Source organism: Staurois parvus, unplaced genomic scaffold (genome assembly GCF_062004578.1).
Source record: "Staurois parvus isolate SC_StPar_1 unplaced genomic scaffold, SC_StPar_1.0 ptg000155l, whole genome shotgun sequence".
Taxonomy (NCBI): Eukaryota; Metazoa; Chordata; class Amphibia; order Anura; family Ranidae; genus Staurois; species Staurois parvus.
This window is the reverse complement of record NW_028317951.1, coordinates 14,504,978-14,525,264: the sequence shown is the minus strand read 5'-3', so window position 1 is coordinate 14,525,264 and position 20,287 is coordinate 14,504,978. Positions and strand designations below refer to the sequence as shown.

At 47.0% G+C, this 20,287-nt stretch overlaps 1 protein-coding gene across 1 annotated transcript in view; it reads right to left on the bottom strand.

The window, feature by feature from the left end:
• The window catches only part of SAMD7 (sterile alpha motif domain containing 7), a 52,130-nt gene that overhangs the window by 15,365 nt on the left and 16,478 nt on the right, over positions 1-20,287 (bottom strand). The window contains exons 5-6 of the mRNA XM_089675677.1: positions 19,589-20,256; positions 16,897-17,018 (exon numbers count right to left, since the gene is read on the bottom strand). Coding sequence (XP_089531803.1) covers positions 16,897-17,018; positions 19,589-20,256 — 790 coding nt within the window. The remainder of the gene's footprint in view (positions 1-16,896; positions 17,019-19,588; positions 20,257-20,287) is intronic.

Here is a 20,287-nt window from a genome sequence, read left to right as displayed (position 1 = left end):
ACTGTTAAATTTGATACAAAATATAATAAAGACAAATTTGCCTTTAAAACGGAACTTCACTCTCTCTCAATCAACACTGACTATTTTTAATCCTTATGCTGTCAGAATTAGTAAATAGATAGTAAAATGTATCATATTTACGTGTTTTAAACTTTTTTTTTACATTTCTTAAGTAACTTCCGGGTTTCCAGGTCTAGGCAAATGATGTCTTACATCCCAGAAATCGTCATTGTGACGGGAGTGACTTTGGGTGGGAGGCCCATGGAACACAGCCCCCTTTTGAGGGGTGGGAAGACCCCTGTGTCAGCTCCCCAGCTCCCTCTTATTTATAAGTCACCCTGTGCCTCTTAGGGGTACAGGGTGGAATGTTCTAATATTGGGGTGGGGGGTTGTTTATTGTTTAATGCCAGGTGGTTGTCCCACTGTTCTATTATGTGTCTTGCTTGAGAGCAAACTATTATGGGATGTATGGGTTTGTGTATTGTCTATTGCCACCTGGTGTATCCCATTGTTCACTGCCATGCAGCTGCCTCCCATTGTTCTAGCAAACTATTATGGGATGTAATGTTTCCAGCAGCCCTTCCCCCTGATGGGACGGCCTGCTGATGTGTTTCCTGTTACTGGGTATCAGGGATCGCGGCTCCGTAGTCCCGGATCGCGGCGCCGTCCCCCGCGCATGCGCACTGGCGGCAGATCGCGCCGGGACACAGGCACTAGGTCCCGGCGAGCCGCGGCTGACAGGACGCCGCGCATGCGCAGTAGGAACCGCGGGCGCGCCTCAGGCGTCCAATGACAGCCGGGGGCGCGTCCTAGCCGGCCAATGACAGTGCAGGGCGCACTATTTAAAGATGCCCTGCACTGTCACAGATTGCCGCAAGGTCTTTCTGTGATTCTGAGTTCCTGCACCCGTCTAGTGACCCTGATTGACCCTGACTACGCTGCCTGCCCCTGTGATTGACCCGGATTGCCCTGACTACGCTGCCTGCTCCTGTGATTGACCCGGATTGTCCTGACTACTCTGCCTGCTCCTGTGATTGACCCGGATTGCCCTGACCATTCTACGGACTGACTTACCCTGCTGATCCTGCGTGTGACCCGACTACTCTTTGCCCACCAATTCTGTACCCCGCTTACCCTCACGGGCCCACGATCCGTTACTACCCTGCTGGGGCCGCCATCCTCTTCACATCTGGCTCTCCCGGTACCTGTCCCCGGAGGTCTCCTCAGCCACTGGTGGGCCTGCTCGGAGGTCGTGACCTGGCCCGGGACTGTTTCAAGTCCATCCCCACCATCAGGGGCCCTGGTGAAAGCACAGCCGGGCTTAGACCCCACGCTCTGAGTAGGTCTGTCAGTTGGCAGCCTGAGGCACCACCTGGCGGATCATAACAGTACCTTGCGGCCATGACAGAGCCAGGAAGTGGACCGGCGTCCCTAGAGGATATTTGCCAGCACCTGGCAACTTTGACCCAGGCTTTCCAGAATTTCCACAGTCGCTGCGCCCGACTGGAGGACCGCATGGAGTCATTAGCCCCCCTGACTCCCCCTGCTTAGAGTCCTCCATCTGCAGAACCTCCCGCTACCCCGGTATCCGGAGCGGTTGCCACACCCCTAGCATCTGAACCCCGCGTTCCCCTGCCGGAACGATTCCGTGGTGACCGGAGCCGCTTCCGAGCCTTCCGGAACGCTTGCACCCTGTACTTCGACTTGCAGCCCCGCACGTTTACCACCGAGACCGTCAAGGTGGGGTTTATAGTCTCTCTCCTTCAGGATGAGCCCCAGGATTGGGCTCACCGTCTGATGGAGAAGCACGACCCCCATCTTGACTCCGTGACCGAGTTCTTTCAGGCCATGGCCGTTTTGTATGACGACCCTCAGCGGGCTGCTTCCGCAGAGGCTACCCTATACTCTCTACGGCAGGGCCGCCGGACAGCCGAAGAATACGCGTCCGATTTTAGGCGTTGCATGGGAGACACCAGATGGAACGATGCGGCCTTATGTCACCAGTTCCGCATCGGACTGTCTGAGTCTCTCAAAGACGAACTAGCACGAGTAGGCCTACCTGACTCCCTGGAAAAACTGATTGAGTTGGCCATTCAAATTGACCGTAGACTAAGGGAACGTCGGCTGGAAAGGAGCAGCCAGGGTCAAAGGGTGGCATGGATTCCATCGAGAGACACAGCTCCAGCCCCAGGGAACCATCCGCGAAGCACGGAAACAGGGGACAACCCGGAACCCATGCAACTGGGACTGGCCCGTTCCCACTTATCGGTCGAGGAACGTCAGAGGAGACGATCACAGAACCTATGTCTGTACTGCGGGGAAGCTGGTCACCAGGTGCGCTCCTGTCCTGCAAAAATGAGTAAGTCCACTCCCGTTTCTTTTACTTTACCTGCAGGAAGGGATGATCAGTCAAGTTACCTGGCCATTCCTGTGTCTTTACAGCTCCTCGGAGGAACATTGTCAGTGACCGCAATCGTTGACTCAGGAGCCTGTAGTTGTTTTATCGATCTGACTTTTGCCTACCGGCAAAAAATCCCTCTCCAGACCAAAGAAAGGGGGTTCAACATCTTCTTGGCAGATGGGTCCAGTATAAAATCAGGGGTGGTGGACCAGGAGACACCACCCATTTTCACCACAATGGCAGACCATCACCAGGAGTTCCTCCGTTTGGGTGCCATCGCATCTCCCCTTTTTCCAGTCATTCTGGGGCTCCCTTGGCTGAGGGCCCATAACCCCCAGATTGACTGGGAAAAGGGAACAATTCAATTTCGGTCACGTTATTGTTTGAGTCACTGCCACGTCACAGGATCCGTGGTTCCCCGGTTCCTCCTGTGCTTGGATGGCGACACCAATCTATCCCAGGTTATTCCTCCGGCCTACCATGACTTCTTAGACGTTTTCAGTAAGCGAGGAGCTGACATTCTTCCTCCGCACCGTTCCTACGATTGCCCCACAGACCTCCTACCCGGATCTGAAATCTCATTCGGCCGTATCTTTCCCTTGTCTGAAACGGAATCTGGAGTACTGAGGGAATATATTGACGAAAACCTTCGGAAGGGATTTATTCGTCCATCCACATCCCCAGCCGGGGCCGGGTTGTTCTTCGTAGAGAAGAAGGACAAATCGTTACTGCCCTGCATAGACTACCGTGATCTGAACAAAATAACGGTAAAGAATCGTTATCCCTTACCCATAGTCCCCGAGCTCCTCCAGAGACTGAGATCGGCAATGATATTTACTAAATTAGACCTGCGGGGGGCCTATAACCTTGTTCGTATCAGGGAGGGGGATGAGTGGAAGACGGCGTTCCGTACGAGATTCGGTCACTATGAGTATTTGGTGATGCCGTTCGGGCTCTGTAATGCACCGGCAACCTTTCAGCACTTTATCAACGATGTTTTTCGTGATTTCCTCGATATTTTCGTGGTGGTTTATTTGGATGACATCCTAATTTTTTCCCCCTCACTGGAGATTCATCAAGGTCACGCGTTACGGGTATTAGAACGGTTGCGTCAACACGGGCTATACGCTAAGGCAGAAAAGTGCTGTTTCGAACAGCGCGAAATCACGTTCTTGGGACTGGTTCTCTCTTCCGCGGGGGTCGCAATGGATCCCCAGAAAGTCACCGCGATCTTAGATTGGCCAATACCCGCCGACAAAAAGGGGGTACAGCGTTTCATCGGCTTTTCTAACTTTTATAGAAAGTTTGTTAGGAACTTCTCCGGTCTGGTCTCCCCGATCACGCAACTGACGAAACAAGGGGTCCGCTTTAAGTGGACTCCCGAAGCTCAGACTGCATTCGAAAAGCTCAAGAAATTGTTCACCTCTGCTCCCATTCTCTGCCATCCGGATTCTTCTCTCCCATATGTTTTGGAAGTGGACGCCTCCGAAAACGCGGTAGGAGCGGTTCTGTCCCAAAGGAATGGTACCAAGGAACTACTGCACCCTGTGGCGTTCTTCTCCAGGAAGTTGACACCGGCGGAACGTAACTATGACATTGGAGATCGGGAGCTCCTGGCCATTAAAGCCGCTCTAGAAGAATGGAGGTATTTACTGGAAGGAGCCACGCACCCAATCCTAATATTCACAGATCACAAAAACCTTGAATATTTAAGAACGGCAAAACGACTGAGACCTCGCCAGGCGAGATGGGCTCTTTTCTTTTCTCGATTCACATTCCATATAACGTACCGACCCGGTACTAAGAATACAAAACCAGACGCTCTGTCCCGCATGTTTGAGGACCCCGACGACGCCGTGGTACCTGACACCATCTTACCTTCTGGAAGCTTCCTCGCTCTACAAACGGAACTTCGCTCCCGGCTTCTCGATGCTTCTGTAGGACTACCAGTTCCGTCTGGGTCACCCCTCCAGAGCCACGGTGGGCTGTTTTGGAAGGAAGACCGGATCATGGTCCCAGAAGAAGTGCGATACTTGGTCCTAGGGCACTGCCACGACCATCCAATGGCGGGTCACTTCGGGGTTACGAAAACTCTGGAACTACTACGGCGCTCGTTCTGGTGGCCGGACATGATCAAGGATTGTGAGCGTTACGTCCAGACGTGTCCCCCTGTCAAAGGAACAAGCCCTCCAGGAGCAGGGCATGGGGATTGTTACGTCCATTACCCATACCCAAGCGGGCCTGGCAAATGATAGTCATGGATTTCGTAGTCGAACTCCCACCATCCCAAGGCTACACAGCAATAATGGTGATCGTCAACCGTTTCTCAAAGATGGCACATTTCGTGCCCCTGGAGAAGACCCTATCGGCACCGGAAACGGCACGGATCTTCATTAAGGAAGTAGTGAGGCTTCATGGGGTTCCCGAAGATATAGTGTCAGATCGGGGGGTCCAATTCACCTCCAGGTTCTGGAACGCCTTGTGTAAAGCGCTGGGAATCAAGCTGTTGCTTTCATCCGCCTACCATCCACAGACCAACGGCCAAACCGAGAGGACCAACCAAACGCTGGAACAGTACTTACGATGCTACACATCCTACCTTCAGGATGACTGGCTGACGTTGTTGCCTTCCACAGAATTCTCGTACAACAACTCGAGTCACTCAGCTACGGGTCAATCTCCGTTCTTTTCCAATTACGGGTATCATCCCACATTCCTCCCTGATCTGATGCCTGAAAATCCGGTACCGGCGTCTCAAGACATCTTGAACTTCTTTTCTGTCAATAACAAAATGATTCAGGAAGCCATCGCTAAAGCCCAAGAGGACAGTAAAAGGGCGTTCGACAGAAAGAGAAGAGGAGAGTTACTGCTTCAACCAGGGGATCAGGTTTGGCTGGCAACGACCAACTTGAAGATGCTGTGCCCTTCAAGGAAGCTGGGACCCAAGTACATTGGCCCATTTCCGGTAAAACGAGTAGTCAACGAGGTGGCCTACGAACTCGAGCTTCCACGGACCTTCAAGATACATCCTGTGTTCCATGTGTCTCTCCTGAAGCCATCCAGACCGGATCCCTTCCCGGACCGTGAATCCGGACCTCCCGAGGCAGTCACCATAGGTGACCAGGAGGAATATGAAGTGGAAACTATCCTCAGTTGCCGAAAGAGGGGGGGCCAGACACAGTTCCTGATAAAATGGAAGGGTTATGGCCCTGAGGAGAACTCATGGGAACCCGCCCAGAACATTCACGCACCCAGGCTCATCCGAGAGTTTTGTCGTAGTCACCCGCGGTGGAGAGATCAGTGGGGCTCCCGGAGGGTGCCCATTGGGGGGGGCCATGTCAGGGATCGCGGCTCCGTAGTCCCGGATCGCGGCGCCGTCCGCCGTGCATGCGCACTGGCGGCAGATCGCGCCGGGACACAGGCACTAGGTCCCGGCGAGCCGCGGCTGACAGGACGCCGCGCATGTGCAGTAGGAGCCGCGGGCGCGCCTCAGGCGTCCAATGACAGCCGGGGGCGCGTCCTAGCCGGCCAATGACAGTGCAGGGCGCACTATTTAAAGATGCCCTGCACTGTCACAGATTGCCGCAAGGTCTTTCTGTGATTCTGAGTTCCTGCACCCGTCTAGTGACCCTGATTGACCCTGACTACGCTGCCTGCCCCTGTGATTGACCCGGATTGCCCTGACTACGCTGCCTGCTCCTGTGATTGACCCGGATTGTCCTGACTACTCTGCCTGCTCCTGTGATTGACCCGGATTGCCCTGACCATTCTACGGACTGACTTACCCTGCTGATCCTGCGTGTGACCCGACTACTCTTTTCCCACCGATTCTGTACCCCGCTTACCCTCACGGGCCCACGATCCGTTACTACCCTGCTGGGGCCGCCATTCTCTTCACATCTGGCTCTCCCGGTACCTGTCCCCGGAGGTCTCCTCAGCCACTGGTGGGCCTGCTCGGAGGTCGTGACCTGGCCCGGGACTGTTTCAAGTCCATCCCCACCATCAGGGGCCCTGGTGAAAGCACAGCCCGGGCTTAGACCCCACGCTCTGAGTAGGTCTGTCAGTTGGCAGCCTGAGGCACCACCTGGCGGATCATAACACTGGGTGTATTTCCCCATCCTGTGTATATATCTTGTATCTGTGTTAAAATAAAGCAGTCTATTTCCTGTCTTTCATACAAGTCTGGTGCTGTTTCGTCTTGTATGGTCAGTGGTGGTGTCCGTGGATCTGTGTTCGGACAGGGAAGCAGGAGTCTAATGGAAATACCCTAGTGCAGTCGGGGTCCAGTTCGTTTACAGTCAGGAGGGGAGGAAGGGTTTTCTCAACTAAGCACACCCTGCCTGCATGCCTGATCTAAGGGCAGATGGATTCCAGTAAGTAAATTCTACATGTGTCATCTGCCCTTACTCAAGATGGCCACAGCCAGAATTGCTAGGGGATATTTTTCAAAGTGATTTCTCAGCAAAATAAAGCATGGAGACACAGATGAATGGGTGAGTTTGCTTTGAATATTACAAATGCATGAAATAAAATTTTTGGTTTGTGCTCAGATGCATTGTAGTTCTGCTTGAGAACTGATTCACACATGTGTGGTGCGGATTGAAGCTCAGGTTTCACAGATAATTGACACAGTAGTTGTTCAACGGTTCAGGTCAGGTTTACTTTAGTTTCGGCACAGGATTAGCTCAGGATTTTATCCTGTGACACATGTGCGGTTTATAAACAGTTCCCATAGAAGTCAATAGCCTGTAATCCACACCTGAACCGGACTGCATTGTTCAGAAATCATACAGGACTCTTTTTCAATCCGCACTGAATCCGCACCGCCAGTGCACAGGACGTATGTGAACAGGCACCATAGAAAGCCATGTCATGCGGATTGGATGCGGTTTGAACCGCATCCAATCCGCATATAAGTGACCCGGCACTTAAGTATGCTTCCTGTGCTTTAAATATTTTATACACAATCTAACGCATGTCAGAGTAAAATAAAACAATGGGCTGAAGTATGCAGAATTAGTCTCCATTCACAGTTGTGCAACTCCAAAGTCTTAGTGCGACTATGATCTAACTTTAGCACTCACATCAAAGTAGTGCAGGAACCTTTTCAAAGTCGCTGTGACTTTAAGTGAATGGTGCCTTATTTTTCAAGGAGCTGCATTATGAGTACTGAAGACTGCACCTACTTCATTAAAAAAAAACAAACAAACATTATAGCACTTTGGTAATTAACTTTATAGTATCAAATTTCATAATTTACCCTCTCAGAATAAGGTAGTCATCTGCAAAATTACCTAAGGAAATATAGAAGTTCTTAAAGGGTAACTCCACTTTTGTGGGAAAAAATATAGCAACAAAATTTTTTTTTATAGCATATGCAGTTGCTATACAATCCATATTGCAATTTATTGTTATCATAAAATGTCCTTTACCTTTTCATTCTACAGAACTGTAGTTTTCTTTGAAATTTAATGCAATATGGCATTGCATTGAGTTTCGTACACAGTTGGTATGGAACATACAGTACAGTTCTGCCCAGTCTGGTAGATTTGCCTTTGTATAGGATGGGTGAAGCTTGGGGTTGGGTTGTTGTGAAGTGTTGTGAAGCCTGAGTTAACAGTATGGAGTACTGAGATGGAGAAACCAGGTCACCCTTCTCCTCCTCATAACCGCGGGGGACATCTCCCCGAATCCTGGCCCTCCACCACCTCCCTCACCCGCACAAAACCCTCCCGCCTCCACGTCCTGCCGCAACCCCGCAACTTAGTATCTGTCCCCCTGCTCCCTAAAATCTCCCCCCCGTTTTCATGTGCACTCCTGAACGCCCGATCGGTGTGCAACAAGCTTACCGCCATCCACGACCTCTTTGTTTCCCGCTCCCTCAACCTCCTGGCGATTACGGAAACCTGGATCCAGCCCACTGACTCTACCTCCCCTGCTGCACTCTCCTACGGTGGTCTCACCTGGACCCACTCACCCAGGCCCAACGGTCGTAAAGGTGGTGGGGTTGGCCTGCTCCTGTCACCGCTGAGCACCTTCCGAGTCCTCCCAAACCCCCCCTCCCTATCCTTCTCCTCCTTCGAGGCCCACTGCGTCCGACTATTCTCCCCAACCCCCCTGAAGATTGCTGTGATATACCGGCCTCCTGGATCCATACCCCGCTTCCTGGAAGACTTCTCCTCCTGGCTACCCTTCTTCCTCTCCTCTGAGCTACCCACTATCATCCTTGGGGATTTCAACATCCCTGTCAACCTCGACAACCCGGACACAGCCCGTCTCCTCCACTTAACCTCCTCCTTTCCACTTGCACAGTGCATACAATCCACCACCCACTCCGACGGTAATATCCTAGATCTTGTCTTCTCCAACCGCTGCGCTTCCCACAACCTCACTAACACCCCCTTCCCTCTCTCTGACCACAACCTGATTACCTTCTCTATCTCCTCATCCTCCAACGCCTACCCCTCCAAATGTCACACTTCTACCAGCCGTAACCTCCGCAACCTTAACCCTGCCTCCCTCCACTCCGCAGTTGATCAACTCCATGACCGCATCCTCCCCCTGTCCTGCCCCGACTTGGCTATGACCGCCTACAACAATGTGCTGTCAACAGCCCTTGACTCACTAGCGCCTTTAACCACACGCAACATCAGACCCCGACCGCTCCAGCCCTGGCAGACTGATCACACCAAAACCCTCAAACGACACAGTCGTGCCCTGGAGCGACTATGGCGCAAAACCAAATCCCAACAAGCCTTCACCCGATACAAACCTGCCTTCCACACCTACACCTCCTCCCTCCATACTGCCAAACAAGCCTACTTCCTGACCCTCATCAAGGCCCTCTCCTCCAATCCTCGCCGACTCTTCTCCACCTTCAACTCTCTACTCTCGCCACCCCCACCTCCACCCAGCACCTCACTCACTGCCCTTGAGATTGCCAATCACTTCAAAAACAAGATTGACACAATTCGCAAGGACATTGCCGCAACTCACACGCCTTCTCAACCCGTCCCCTCTCACACAGCTACCCCCTCATCCCCCCTCCCCCTCGACATAACCCACAGGGACTTCGTCGCTGCTCAAACTCCCTCCAACCCCCTTCCCCCTCACTCAGCTACCCCCTCTACACCCCTCTCCCACGGCCCCACCACTGCTCTGACCTCCTCTCCCACCCCACCCTACATTCCTCATACTGAAGCTCCCCCAACATTCTGCACCTTTGACCTTACTACCATCGAAGAAGTCTCCAAGATCCTCTCTGATGCCCGCCTCACCACCTGCCCCCTTGACCCTATCCCCTCACAACTCCTACAACCTCCCTCCCCCTCCATCCTACGCTCCCTCACCCACATCTTCAATCTCTCCCTCTCCTCCGGCACTTTCCCTTCCCCTCTGAAACATGCACACATCACCCCCATATTTAAAAAGCCCTCCCTGGACCCCAATGACCCGAACAACCTCAGACCCATCTCCCTGCTCCCATTTACATCTAAACTCCTCGAGCGCCTAGTCTACGCCCGCCTATGCTCTCACCTCAACGACAACAACCTCCTCAATCCCCTACAGTCCAGCTTCCGTCCCCTACACTCCACCGAAACTGCCTTACTCAAACTCTCCAACGACCTGCTAACCGCCAAAGCTAATGGCCACTATTCAGTGCTCCTACTCCTTGACCTCTCTGCGGCCTTTGACACAGTCGACCACCCCCTCCTCCTCAAAAAACTACACTCCCTCGGCCTCAGAGATTCTGCTCTCTCCTGGCTCTCATCCTACCTGTCACAACGCTCTTTCAGCGTTACCTATAATGCCACCACCTCCCTCTCACTCCCCCTCTCTGTTGGGGTCCCTCAAGGCTCTGTCCTCGGGCCCCTTCTCTTCTCCATCTACACCTCCTCCCTTGGCCAACTCATACACTCTCACGGCTTCAACTACCACCTCTATGCCGACGACACACAAATCTATCTCTCAACCCCCCACCTCACCCCCTCGGTCTCCGCCCGAATCACACACCTGTTGAGCGACATATCAGACTGGATGTCGCTCCACTTCCTTAAACTGAACCTCTCCAAAACCGAGTTTCTTGTCTTCCCTCCAGCCCGGACACCACCCCCCATTGACTTCTCCATCATGTCCAACAACGCCACCATCAAACCCGCCCCACAGGCCAGAGTACTTGGTGTCATTTTGGACTCCAACCTATCCTTCCAGCCCCAAGTCCACTCTTTAACAAACTCGTGCAGACTCCACCTCCGCAACATCGCCAAAATCCGCACGTTCCTAACTCCAGAAACCACTAAACAGCTCATCCACTCCCTCATCATATCACGACTAGACTACTGCAACTCCCTCCTCACTGGCCTGCCTCGCCGCTGGCTATCCCCGCTTCAGTCCATCCTGAATACGGCTGCCAGACTCATTCACCTTTCCAACCGCTCCGTTTCCGCCACCCCCCTCTGCCAATCCCTCCACTGGCTTCCGATTGCGCAACAGATCAAATTCAAAATCCTAACGCTGACGTACAAAGCTGTCCACCATACTGCCCCGAACTACATCACTGACCTAATATCCAAGTACCGCCCAGCACGCACACTCCGCTCCTCACAAGACCTCCTTCTCTCTAGTTCCCTGGTCTCCTCCTCCCATGCCTGCCTCCAGGACTTCTCCAGGGTGTCACCCATCCTCTGGAACTCCCTGCCCCAACCCATCAGATTATCACCTACTCTCCTCTACTTTAGGCGCACCCTGAAAACCCATCTCTTCAGGGAAGCCTACCCCGCCCCCTGCTAACTTGCCGACCTCCTCCACTCTTCCTACCACTCCATCCCCCACAGCTATCTCCTCCTGTGCCACCATCCCCTCCCTCCTAGATTGTAAGCTTGAAAGAGCAGGGCCCTCGATCCCCTCATGTTTTGCATTGTATTGGTATTGTTCTGTCACATGCTCTGTCCCCCTTTATAATGTACAGCGCTGAGCGAACTATTGGCGCTTTATAAATACTGTATAATAATAATAATAATAATAATCCATTTTCCCCATATGGACTCATGCTAGAAAGGCCTTTTCTTGGAATTTGGTTGAATGCACTACTGATATTGTTAACAAGATCTGTGACGCTAGTAGGTACGATATGTATATTGATCTGTGACAGAGGGGTTCCTGATAACAATAAATACTTGCCATGGTGTGGAAGTAGTAGTAAAGAAGTTGGATTTGGCTACTGGCTGGAGTGGTGTTATTTAAAGGGGATACCTCTTCTCCAAACTGACAGCGTGTAACGTGAGTCCATACACAGTGTTCCGCCGCACTTTCATGTAATTGTTATGCCCTGTATTGAACTGCATGAGGTTATCTTTTTTTCTGTAGTATGGTGATATCACGTGGCAGTTTTGGGCTGCTGCAAATTGTTTACTAATGTGATTTTGGTATCTTTCTCTGTCCTCCCCTTCTGTTTAGTGCTAGTTGCTTAGTCCTAGCTAGACTCTCCCTATTTCTTCCATGTTCTCTCAGTCAGTTAGTTATTCCCAGAGACAGGGCTCAGTAAAGTCATTGGCTTCCTACATGTGGTGGCTAAGTGGTTAGCACTTCCGACCTAGCAGCACTAGGGTCTTCGATTCGAATCCCAACCACGGCACTACCTGCCTGAAGTTTGCATGTTCTTCCTGAGCCTGCGTGGGTTTCCTCTGGGTACTCTGATTTCCTCCCACACTCCAAAGCCATGCTGGTAGGATAATTGTCTCCTGTCTAAATTGAAGGAATGAGGGGGGGTATCTGACGTCATCATGGCCATGCCGCCGCTGCGTTCCAGCATGCGTTCCACCAAGCTCAGAGGGAGGACGTGCACGCCGGCCGGCCTCACCTCCAGCTACCACGCTGCTCCAGCAGCAAGCTGACCACTCCACACCGCAGCAGATGACGGCTTTTCACCCTGGAGACCACCCTACTGTTTTATCATGGTTTTTATGCCTATATACATCCTATCTATGTGAGTATTCCTACACATATACTTAAATAAAGAGACATATTGCACTTAGAGGCGCTTCTCTCTTTCTCTCATCCTGTCTAAATATGTATGTATGTATTAATGAATCCCAACCACGGCACCACCTGCCTGGAGTTTGCATGTTCTCCCTGTGCTTGCGTGGGTTTCCTCTGGGTACTCCGGTTTCCTCCCACACTCTAAAGACATGCTGGTAGGTTAATTGGATCCTGTCTAAATTGGCCCTAGTATGTGTATGTATGAATGTAAGTTAGAGATCTTAGATTGTACACCCTTTGAGGGTTAGGGACTGATGTGAATGTACAATATATATGTAAAGTGCTGCGTAAATTGATGACGCTATACAAGTACTGTACCTGCAATAAAGAAATAAAATAATACATAAATACACTTCAAAAGATTGGAAAAACATCCCCTGTACTGCAGTTAGCTGAAGTAATTGTGTTGGATTCAACTTCTGTGTCTTATTGAAGAGTTAAGCTGTCTATGAATGGTGTCAAGCAGGACACCATCTGACTGGATCTGAGGATGTACATCAATGCATAAAGTGGCATTTGAAACCCAATATGCTATCACAGTGTGAATACATCGGATCCTGAACACACGTATCAGGTGTAGACCTATATTGGTCAAGTGTTTGGTGGGGGCTAGTGGGAAGAGTGGGAAGAGGTCTACTCTCTTGGCATACAGAGAGTACAGGACTCCTCAAATGGAACACCTGAGCCCCCAAGTCTCATGGGTGAAATCGTCTGAGGCGTATGCTACAACCATTAGAGAAATACTAAAGGTCTTGTGAAGTGCTGTAGTGGATCAGGTGGATGGTGTAGCAGAGTTTTTAACCCACCATCTGTACACACAATAAGCAGATAGGATGGATCTGCTTGGGCTTTGGGCAGTTACAGTACTGAAAAGGTGGCCCTGAATAGCCCTGTATTTCTGTTAGACCTAGCAGAGCGAACACTACGAAGGACAGCTAGGGAGTAGCTCACAGACTGAAAAGTGACCAGTTTTATGAACTGAACATTTTTCCTTATCACAGTGACTGTGGGATTAGAAATGTTTGTTCGTTCTGTTATTGTTGGGTTGAAAAGCAATTGGAATTTGGTTTTGTGTTGACACATGACAATTGTGTCCCAAGAAAAGCCTTGCCTATTCCTGGAACCTTAGGCTGGCCATACACTACACAATTTTCTGTCCAATTTCTGCCCAATTTCCTTTAGATTTACCTTCAACTATGTAGTGCAAGGGCCTGCCTAATTGAATACAATTGAATGTGTTGACCCCCTATTACATAGTTTTTGGTAAATCTAAAGCAAAATTCTAAAGAAAATTGTATAATGTATGGCCAGGCTTACAGGGACCAGACCTGAATTTGCTCAATTCTGCAAGGGTGATATGGCACTGCTACAATCCTTAACAGAACAGTATCTGTACTAATAAGACTCTATGAAAATATGCAGTCTATGATGCTTGGACAGAACATGCAGTCATCTCTGGTCAATGAAGTCTCAAAGACATATTAACTAATGCTGTAAGTACATCTGGCATGCCATAGGACTGTGAATCAGCAATCTGCTTTCCTGTGATCACAGACAGAACTGCAAGCTACTGAATTCATCTTGTGTTTGTCTGCACTCAGCATGAATGTAAAGTAGCAGAACAGTTCTGAATATAGAGCAATGTGCCAAGGAATACTGATACTTATTTTGCATTCACACCCATGTGTTGGTTTGCGACAAGTTAAACCAGCAGCTTCACCAATAACAAGATGGATCTTCTTATGTAATAAATTGTTTTGATATATACTTATTTCTTTTAAAGGGTCAGTCCTTTCAAAAAAATGATGTAGGGTATATGTGGAACCTTGTAGTCTGAATCTGAAATACTGGATACTTACAGGTCCTCATGTTGCAGTCTCCATAATATAATAATGTTAGAATCAAAAAATGTTTAAAATGTATAGAAAAGGTGAGAAAATAAAATAAAAAAAATGACTGTGGTAACCCTCTCATAATGACTAGATTGGATGTGCAGACCTAGAAACCCATCTCATCGTGGCAGTAACCTTTAATGAAGCCTTGAATGCCAGTGAGACTATATTACATTTTGTATATTATGTGTCAGAAACAATTGAGTACTGTCCGTGATACTTTTTTTATTTGCACTAACATACAATTTTGAGGACAAGCTTTCGGGGAATGTCCCCTTCTTCAGGTCTAAGCAGTACTGAACACAGATTTAGCAGAATGTTGGAAGAGATGTAGGGGATGGGGAGGAAAAAAAAAAAAAAGAGAGAGATATATGTATATATAGAGTATATTATGTGTCATAATTCATGTACTAAGCAATGCAGAAAAAAAATCAAAAGTACATTATGACCTATTTTTTGTGCCATCGGTATATCTGAATGGAGTTATTAACTGTTAGAAGAGAGCTTCTATTTTATTTATTTGCATGTTCTCCCTGTGCCTGCGTGGGTTTCCTCCGGGTACTCCAGTTTCCTCCCACATTCCAAAGACATGCTGGTAGGTTTATTAGATCCTGTCTAAATTGGCCCTAGTATGTGTGTGTATGAATGTAAGTTAGGGACCTTAGATTGTACACTCCTTGAGGGTTAGGGCTATTGTAAATGTACAATATACTACATATATATGTAAAGCGCTGCGTAAATTGACGGTGCTATATAGGTACCTATAATAAATAAACAAATAATTTAAAGTATAACCAACGCTTTTTTGGCAATACTTCTCTTATGAATCACAGGATTGCAGTTCGTTCTGCACTCCTGTAACCTGTTTTCAGCCAACAATGGGCTAAAGCCCACTCTTAGCTGATATCAGAGTCAGTCCAGGCTCTGAAAAGATCCCAACCATATAGTTGGGATCCACCCAAAAACCTGGACAGGCAGCTGGCTCACCCTCTCAGGAGTGCTGGTGGGAGACTGAGCCAGCAGCTCCCTCCCCAGCCTGGTGCTCCAGCGACTGACAGTCACCACTCTCTGATCAGAGCAGAGGGGAGAACTGAGCGATCAGCAGCCTTTGATCACGCAGTTCTCAGTGCAGAAGTGTTGGGGGGGGACGGGACAGATGCAGCATCGTGTCGATGCTGCATCAACCTAGGTGAGTATACATGTTTCTTTCCTCTCATATTTCTCTTTTAAACAAATAATATAGCATGTACAATTACTGCGCTTGCCATTTTGTAAATTAATGTTATTACAAATTTCCTTTCCTTTACAATGTGTTGCTGTTGTGATTTTCTAAAACTGCTTCAAAAATTCAATACAATATGGCAACTTGAAGTGTTCTGTATACTGTTGGTATACAGAATTCCCCCCAGAAATGTCATTTCCTGCTTGTGCGATTGTTTCAGTGATCTTCTCAGATGTATGCATGAAGATAAAAGTACAATTTTAGGCATACCCTGTAATAAGAATTTCATTTTGGTGAAATACTCTATAAGGGCCTAAAAAGGTGCAGTCACTGCAACTTTCCTTATCAGAACACTGACAGTGCACAAGGTGGGTACAATGAATCAGACACTCCTATTCAGGAATCATTCTGGAAAGGACATAGTGAAACAAATAGCTTTTCCTTCCTTCAGGTCAGAAAAAGGTAGGAATGTGTAACAGTGTTTGTTAAAATCACTGCAATTCATCCAAAGTTAATAGTATTTTTCTCAGCAAAAGTGGAGTTATAATTTAACTAGCTGCATTTGGGTCTAGAGAACAAACCATATGCTGAAAAGTGAATACACTTACATAAAAGTGGGAATACATTCATACACAATAGCATCACTGAATGCAGGCACCTCTGTCTAGGTATGGCAGCCATATCCACCACATATACTGTAAATGTGGCCTAAAACCCCTTAAAGCAATCTTAAACCTAAAAGCAAACATTTATTATATTGCAGCTTACCAGTTCTTATATGTGACATCTCTATTAGTTTTCTTTTTTAGGCTTTCTTTTTTCTATCTTCACCTGGTGATCTAGCCAGCAAGTCTGTTGTTTATCAAAAGCACAAGCTCTCAAGCAGAATATATCAATTTACATTGATAAGACAGCTAATTTAACACTGGTAGGGTGATTAAAATGATCAGCTTTTATTTATTCATGCTAAATCTTTATCCCATAAAGAAAAAAAATGTTTACTGTAACTTTTTATACAGTGTGAGCTGGAGGAGATTGTTTGCTTCAATTTGTTTAGTGTATTTAAATCTGTTAATACATTTAACATTACCCTCCACCCAGACTGACAATGATACTGTTTGCTGTGCCTCCTGTGCTCATTCCTGGCCAGATCAGCAGGTGAAAGCAGAGGGAAGAAAGCCAAAGAAAAGAAAACTGATGCAGCCACCACATCTAATGATTGCTAAGCTGCAATATATTACATTTTTGGTTTTGGGTTTAATAAAATATAAATCCTTTTGATCCTTCTGAGGAAGAGATTGTAGTCAATCAAACTGGACAAATACATATAATAAAACATGTACCTGAGCATAGGCAGAACAGCCAGGTAAGCTACAGATAAAATTATAGACATCCTGAGAAGTCCATTTACAAATATCTTGAATAGTTGGAATATCTTCTCTGTTCAGGAAGAGGCTGTGTGCTCCTGTTAAAATGTAAAAACGAATGGGCATTATTGAGGTTGAAATGTAATTGTATAGATTACCATTGTTATACGAAATGTATTAAAGCTTGATTATGGCAAAACATATTTTTAGTTTTGAAAAGAGTGGAGAAAGAATGAAGAACTTCTAATAAGGAGATTTCATTTGACTTCCTGTTCCAGAGTAGGGAAGGGCGACTATGTCTTGGTTCTTGAAATTCACTGACTCAGGACTTAGTGCCAGGTCCCATTGAATTCCAATGGGAAATTCCCATAATTATATATACACGATTTTTAGCACTAATTGGCAAAGGGATTTATTTTACTTTAGTTGAAGAGTACAAATCAGTACAAATCAGCTTCTAACTTCAGCTCTTTCAATTAACCTTTCACAGAAAAACATGGAAGCTGATTGGTTTCTATGCATAGCTGCACCAGATTTTGCTCCAGCTTTAGTAAATCTACTACTATCGAAAAAGCATGGAAAGCTGAGCACTGTCAGAAGGTACATGTACCAATGCAACAATGGTTTTTTAAAACTGAGAGGGTCTCTTAGTGTGACTTTAAGGGAAACAATGAAAATACACAAATCCTTTCATTAAGATGATTGGGGGATAGTTTTAAACTATATTTGGTGTTTGTAGACATTGGTGGCAGCATCGGCAATGACCGATTTTTCATTTATCGGTCCGTCTATGGCCAGCCTATGGCAACAATTGGACATCAACAGAACTGATTTAATCGAGGACAATAGCCCTAAGGAGTGTATGCCTAACTTTTATCTTATCTATGGGGATAAGAACTTAATATGTAGAGTCTAGAAGAAAGAAGGGAAAATGGAGACATGATTGGAACCTTTAAATACATCAGGGAGGTGAATAAGGTTCAAGAGAGCAGGATTTTCAATATGAAACCAAGATCAAGAACATGGGGACATGACTTCAAACTAAAAGAAGGAAAGTTCAAAAGTAATCTTAGAAAGTATTATTTTACTCATTGATGTTTGGGATAATCGTCAAACAGAGGTAGTGGGTGAGTCAAGTAACAAAAAAGGGCAGACTTGTTGGACCACTTGGTCTTTTTTTTCTGCTGTCACTTTTCTATGTAATGTGACTGATATAATGTAAGGTGCTTTAGAGGCACACAGTTCTTGTATAGTTTTTTTCTTTCAAACAATGCAGAGGTGTACTGCCAACAAAGGCAGGTCGAGGAACAGATAGTTAAGAAAAGTGAAGGCTGCCCTTTGAACGCCTAATCTTAAAAAGGGCCCTATCAACATATAATAAACTTGAAAAAAAAAAAAGAAAAAAAAAAAGGAAAACCCCAAAATGCCAAGCCTGAAACATTCTTGAGACCGTACATGAAAAAAACACTTAAAAACCACATGACAAAAACCAATAAATAAAACCCCCAAATAATACCCACTAAAACAAAAGCTCGCTTTTTTAAGGGAAGCCTTACTGCAAAAAAAAAAAAAAAGAAGCAGTTTAACCTAAAATGAAGGCCTTATCAATATGAAATACTAAACAATAAACCTAAATATAAATGACTACCCAAAGAGCTATTAATCAGAAAAAAATACTATTTTCTAAATTTGTCAGCTTTCCTTTTTCTTTCCCTATAGAATATTCCAGTACACTGACATTTTGGTTCCCTGTGCCCTTCCTTTTATAGTGAGGGGGCTGGCTTATCTAAATATCCACTAGCCAGCCTGTCAAAGGCCATGCAGTGCATCATGGTTTAAAAAACATTCTCCTGAGTCAATCTGCACATAAATTCACTGGGAATAATGAATCTTAAACCCATAATGTTTGGGTCAAACCCATGGCAGCAGCAAACTCTAACCTTACCTCTGTTCCAGAGACCACCATCACTGAGACAGGAAGAGAGGAGAGTTCTCTCCAGTAAAGAGACAGCTAAATCTGAAATATCTTCTAACCCTTCTCCACTTCTCTAAAAGATATTTTTACTGATGTATCTGACCCTACTGGAGAGATTTCCACTCTTTTTCAGTTTGCAGGATTCTCTCACTGAGGCCAGAAGTGAATGAATTCATTCCCAACAAGAAATCTACTTTCATAAAAGAGAAACCATCTTTTACAGTGTGACTGTTTAAATCGAAATGGAGAGTCCTGTTAATCAAACTTCACTTGTCAGACTGCCAGAACATTTTTTGGTCCAAGGTCTTACAACGTCAAAAACTGTACTATCAAATCAAACTCCAGACAGATATAAAAGATAGAAGCACCTGAATTTTACTTGTTGTCAGCCTCTTTCAGTCAATTATACAGCAGAGCTCAGAATGGAAGAGGGGAAAGCAGCACAATCAGTTGTGCTGCAGTGGGGAATCCTGAAAGGCATGGGCAGAGTGACAGACAGAGGAGCCCATCAGTCTGCTGCTATGACTTTTACTGTACAGTCACAAGTCTTCTGCCATTTCAGACAGTAAAACAGATTTTATATGCAAATTTCATCTATGTATTTAGCTGTTTGCCTGGAATTCATCGTTGAGACAAATTACTAAATACCAGTTGAATACTGTATAGTTCAGTAAGGAAATTAGAGATACAGACCTGGAAGGAGTGAAGGGTTCATGGTTACTTGAAAACCATATGGACTTGCTGAAATGGGCACAGGAGACTGGTAAATAAATCTGTCCTCAAACGCTGTCCCAGGATTGGCAAGCTCCTTGTCAGCACCATTTCGTCCTCTGCTTGTCTCTATAGGAGTGGGATTGCTTGTCTTCTCCTGGCTATCTGGGATTTCTAAAGAACTTTTATCCATTGTAGGGCCTGAGTGTGCTTTTCCTTGGTCACCTTTGTTGAATGTCTCTGAGTCCTCTTCTTTTTTCTCCTCCTTATCCTCTTCAGCATTATTTGGTGAGGAATGGGATTTATTTTCTAGCTGGAGTTTGGATACACCTATGGAACTTTCTGCAACTTTTTGATTGCTAGCTCTTCTGCCTGGTCTTCGAGCTCTTTCTCTTTGCAGACTACTTATGGGAGCATAAGGACTGCCAGCCTTCAAAAGAGCACTGCCATGAAGTATCTCTAGGGCGTTACGATGAACAAACAGATCAGATGGCAGTTGACCTTCTGGACATATCTGCCTACCTCTAAAAGCCACTGGGTTCGGTGGCATTCCATGGTAGAGAAATGGGGAGTCCATATCTACAAAGCCTTTTCTATGTGCCTTGTCCACTTCTCTCTGGTGATACATGGCATTCATTTCCACGTCCATCCTGGTGGTATAGAAGAAAGTGAAAGAAAGTG